This window comes from Porites lutea, chromosome 6 (genome assembly GCF_958299795.1).
Source record: "Porites lutea chromosome 6, jaPorLute2.1, whole genome shotgun sequence".
Classification (NCBI taxonomy): domain Eukaryota; kingdom Metazoa; phylum Cnidaria; class Anthozoa; order Scleractinia; family Poritidae; genus Porites; species Porites lutea.
In genome coordinates, this window is record NC_133206.1 from 17,587,632 (window position 1) to 17,592,872 (window position 5,241).

The following is a 5,241-nucleotide window of genomic DNA, read 5'->3' on the forward strand; positions in this document are numbered from 1 at the left end:
GCAAGTTAGATCAGTCATGGTAAAATGGGGTTGACAGACCTGCGCGGCTCCTGCTGTGTGACCGTTGTGTTGTTATAAGCCTTTACAGTTTTGCTTTAACAAGCATGTCTTTAAGCGACTTTCCTTTTCTATAAGAGATCAAGGGAGGTTCCTTGAATATCTCTCTGAGTAGTGGCTGGTTTTCTATTAAATGCCATTTTTCCATTAGTATGTTTTTCAAACCTGGTAATGACGGTTGAAATTGCGTGACAAAGGGTAAAAGTATTTTTTGCGCTTTCTGTTTTTGTGTCAGAGCTGTCGCTCTATCTGCATATTTAACTTCTATCAACCTTTGGAAAAACCAATGGTTAAGGACACATCCCAGAGAGTTAAACACCTCATTAACACTCTACATAACGAAGGTTTCATTGACGAAATGACAGTAAAATGGTTTAACCAGACACCAGATCCGCCACGAATTCCAGTATTCTACACTCTCACAAAAATACACAAACCGACTTTAGTTGGAAGACCTATCATTTCGGGGTGCGATGGCCCCACAGAACGCCTCTCATCATTTGTAGACAAGCTACTTCAGCCAATAGCACAAATACAAGACTCGTATCTTAAAGATACGACACATTTTATAAGATTTATCGAAAACACTAGGGTGCCTAGTAACGCTTTCTTAGTCTCAATGGATGTCACCAGCCTTTACACGAATATCCCACAGGAGGAAGGAATTACTATAGTATGCAACGCATACGAAAAATTTCATGACAAAAACCCTCCTATAGCTACACACCTGCTTAAAGAAATGCTCAGTCTTATCCTTAAAGAGAACTCTTTCCATTTCAATGGGAAAGACTATCTCCAGACTCACGGAACTGCTATGGGCACGAAAATGGCAGTAGCTTTTGCCAACATTTTTATGGCAACAATAGAAAAGGAGATCTTAAAACAAAGCAGAAGGAAACCACTAACGTGGAAAAGGTTTATTGACGACATATTCTCTTTGTGGGACACAAACAAAGAAGATATAGATCTTTTCATTGAGCAAGCCAATTCTTTTCATCCTACAATCAAGTTCACTGCTGAAATATCACAAATTGAAACCACATTCTTGGACACGACAGTCTATAAGGGAGAGAGATTTGAGAAAGAAAGAATTCTCGACGTGCGCACACATTTTAAATCTACTGAAACGTTTCAGTACACTAACTTTAACAGTTGCCACCCACCAGGCGTTAAAAAAGGTTTTGTCAAAGGAGAGGCTCTTAGACTTCTAAGAACTAACTCTTCTAAAGTCATATTTGACAAGAATATTAAAAACTTTAAAACACGCCTTATCTCGAGAGGCTACCCAGAGAGTATGGTAGAAAAGATCCTCTCAGAAGTTAAATATGCAGATAGAGCGACAGCTCTGACACAAAAACAGAAAGCGCAAAAAATACTTTTACCCTTTGTCACGCAATTTCAACCGTCATTACCAGGTTTGAAAAACATACTAATGGAAAAATGGCATTTAATAGAAAACCAGCCACTACTCAGAGAGATATTCAAGGAACCTCCCTTGATCTCTTATAGAAAAGGAAAGTCGCTTAAAGACATGCTTGTTAAAGCAAAACTGTAAAGGCTTATAACAACACAACGGTCACACAGCAGGAGCCGCGCAGGTCTGTCAACCCCATTTTACCATACATTATATCCCATCTAGAAACGTTCAGTTAAACAGTTGGCAGGCTCTTATAAAACCTTGGGATGGATTTTGTGGACCTTTGGAGGTGCGGACGCATCCGCTGCCTCCACCTGATTCGGATTGCGTCATGCAAGACGTACAGCCTACAGTGGTTTCGAGTTTTGGGTGCTTCGTTTTCGAGTTTTGGGTGCTTCGTTTTCGAGTTTTGGGTGCTTCGTTTTCGAGTTTTGGGTGCTTCGTTTTCGAGTTTTGGGTGCTTCGTTTTCGAACTTGGGTGCTTCGTTTTCGAACTTGGGTGCTTCGTTTTCGAGTTTTGGGTGCTTCGTTTTCGAACTTGGGTGCTTCGTTTTCGAGTTTTGGGTGCTTCGTTTTCGAAGTTGGGTGCTTCGTTTTCGAACTTGGGTGCTTCGTTTTCGAGTTTTGGGTGCTTCGTTTTCGAACTTTGGGTGCTTCGTTTTCGAACTTTGGGTGCTTCGTGCTTCGGTCTTCGTTTTCGAGTGCTTCGTTTTCGAAACTACCCAGAAAAACGTGACCTCTGACCGAAGCACAACCAAATGCGAATTACGGTAGGCGCCAAATCTTTAATTATTCGGTAACTTCTTGAGACAATATTGGTCCGAAATGTGTATAGATTTTTTAAATAAAGCTGAGTTAAAGTATTAAGTGTCAAAAAGTCCACAAAGCGGTAAAAAATACAACAAAAGTCACGAGTAATCTGCTCCGTTTTCTGAATTTTACGCAGCGATTTATGCGATTTAACGAATTAACAATTTTTAACCCAACGATACCCACCTGAGACTGTGTTAGTTTAAGAGTCCATAGAACTTCTCAGACGATTCCTCGGAAAGACCTCCAGAAGAAAATGAATGAAGAATTTGAACTTATAACTGTAACAATTTCACTTGCCGCCACGGCAATGCACGAAAACAACTGTCGAACTGCCACAGGCAAACCAGCTTTCAGTGGAGTCATGCAAAGCATGTCACCTCACGTAATTCTGCCCCGCGCATTTGGGAAGGAGGGAAGAAATTCTTCCACGCTGTGCCCTAAAACACTTATGAAACTAGCTTTGGACTGCCTCATTTTTGCCCTCGCTTGAGGGCAAAGATGCCTCTTCCGCCGATATAATCTTGGACTTGATGAGCATCCCCACAAACGAAAAGTGGGAATTTTTTTTCATCTTTGACCTCAACAACGTTAGCCTGAATTTTCTCATTTGACCTTCGCTTTATTTACAGACTGGTATAAATGGGAAAATATGACTCCCCTGAAAATGCTACCAAGAAGGCTAAATGTTTGGTTGCCTCTTAGGCCAAATTCACTTCAGGGATCCGGATTTCTTGTCAGTGGAACTTGTGGAAGGCACAAATGTAATAACTGGACCCAAATGTAATGAAGGTCTGAAAGGTCTATCCGTAATAACATTTGAACCCAAGTGTAATAAACGTTTCATCTGTCACGACTGAGATAATATGAGACATGTCCACAACAGCCTAAACATGATTATCTTAACTTAAAAAGCTGACATCACGGTTCATGTCACCAAACAGAACTAGAAAAAGAAGGAACGAGAAAAAATACCATAGAATCTAGCAATGGCTCTCAGTTTAAGTTTTGGCAAATTTTTGCTATGAACCGTGCTCTTAAAAAAAATTCATCGCTCCAGAACAAATAAATATGTCATTCCCGTTCGCTTACACAAAATTGCCAGGCTAAACAATTTTAAACCCAGTGGACTGATTTGTTATTATTTTTTACCCTCTGTCTTCTTGTCATTTTCACTATTTCACTCACGGCTGAATTTATTGATAGGATTTCATGACTGTCAGTACTTTGCAAAAATAAGTTCCCGCAAATAAAAATGACCGCACAAATTTTTCCCGCAAAAACTCACTCCAGAGGAAATACTGTATCATGGCTCTAACTTACATTCACTACACAAGAAATCGTGTTTGTTCAATCACAACTGAAAAATACTGACACACAAAGAGGGACCGGTCATTATTTATGTGGGGGGGGGAGGGGGGTGGGGGGGAAATCATGGGGTGGGCCAGGCCTATTTTTTTTAGAGAAAAGGGGTGGGCCAAAAGAGAATTTCACGATGATTGGGGGTGGGTCATTGTGTGTGTTTTGTAAAGAATCACACTCACTACAATTCATGTGGAAGATCTAAATAAATTCTAATGCAATGCTGGACATAAAATATAACACAACTGGATGTCATATGTAGCAATCCAACCTAAGTATGGACAATCAAAGATGTGGGCACTAAATATCAATAAATAAACATAAGCCCTATTGAGAAGGCTTGCATGCTTCCTTTTCTTAATATAACTGTCTGGGAACTTTTACTACCTGAAGCGTGAACAGCTAGAAATCATTATTGGTTTCAATAATGGATTATTGAATTCCTTATTCAATTTAGTGAAATCAAATTTTTCCAATTTTCAAATCAAAAATAGTTTGAACATTCGTTTTTTTATTGAATTACATTTTTTTTGTCTAAAGGAGCAATTTTTTTTAAACTGGTTTTGATTTGAATATTCCCTTACCAAATCCAACACTGTTTTGAATGTATTTTTAAGCTATTTTTGAAAACTGTTTTTAACCTGTTTTGTGAAATAGGTTTTAAATAGGGTGAAAAGTGTATTTTTAATGTATTTTTCGACTGCTTTTAAAGGTGTTTTAACCTGTTTAAAACGCTATTAAAAAAGAATTTTTAATGTATTTTTAAATTCGTTTAAAATATATAAAAAATTCCAGGGCTTTTGCAAGGCTCAAAACAGGTCTAAAATAGTTTTTAAATATCTTATAAATCGGAATAAAAACAGGATAAAAACAGTTTCAGAAACATATTTTAATTTGCTATACTATTTTAAAACTATTTTTAATGGCAATTTTAAACGTATTTTGAAAAAAACAGGTTTAAAATAGGTCCAAAAATATATTTTTAATATATTTTTCGACTGATTTTAAAGGTGTTTTAACCTGTTTAAAACGCTATTAAAATGTTATGCTTCAAAATATATTTTAATAGCTTTTTAATGGGTTTCGAAATTTAGTAAAATAATCGTATTTGCAAATACAATAAAAATACTTTGAAAATAGTATTAAAATACCACAGAGGAAGAAAAGCAATAGCACGCGTATATTGTGAAAATACATCAAAAATAGGATGCAAAACTGCAAAAACAGTATAAAATTGTAAGAAAATAGCCTTAGAGTTGTCTGAAAACAGTACAAAAATCGGTCGAAAGAGCATGAAAACAGTACAAAAACAGGATGAAAATACCATTTAAATTCATGAAATAAAATGAATACAAAACCGTCGAAAATTACTCTGAAAAAGCAAGATTTACTTCTGCGAAATTTCTCCACACAGTCCTACGCTAGCATTTCACCGGAATTATCTCTTAGCCGATTACTTTACGTTGATTTCCCTACGAATTATCGGGAAATTCTTATGGAATTTTTCAGAAATGCTGAAATCAATCTTTAGCCTGTGTACAAACCCCCTCCCCTCAATAAAAATCGGAGGGGAAGGGGGTCGGTACACAGGCTAT

The 5,241-nt window shown here is 37.3% G+C and overlaps 1 protein-coding gene across 1 annotated transcript; it reads left to right on the plus strand.

The window, feature by feature from the left end:
• Positions 1-352: 352 nt before the first annotated feature.
• Positions 353-1,662, plus strand: LOC140941797 (uncharacterized). The gene has a single exon (XM_073390810.1). It carries the CDS (start codon positions 416-418, stop codon positions 1,610-1,612), a length of 1,197 nt encoding a protein of 398 aa, XP_073246911.1. The 5' UTR covers positions 353-415; the 3' UTR covers positions 1,613-1,662.
• The last annotated feature ends 3,579 nt before the right edge of the window (positions 1,663-5,241 follow it).

What these genes read in the sequence shown, in the direction of transcription:
- LOC140941797 (XM_073390810.1), top strand. Translation starts at nt 416, where the DNA reads ATGACAGTAAAATGGTTTAACCAGACACCAGATCCGCCACGAATTCCA.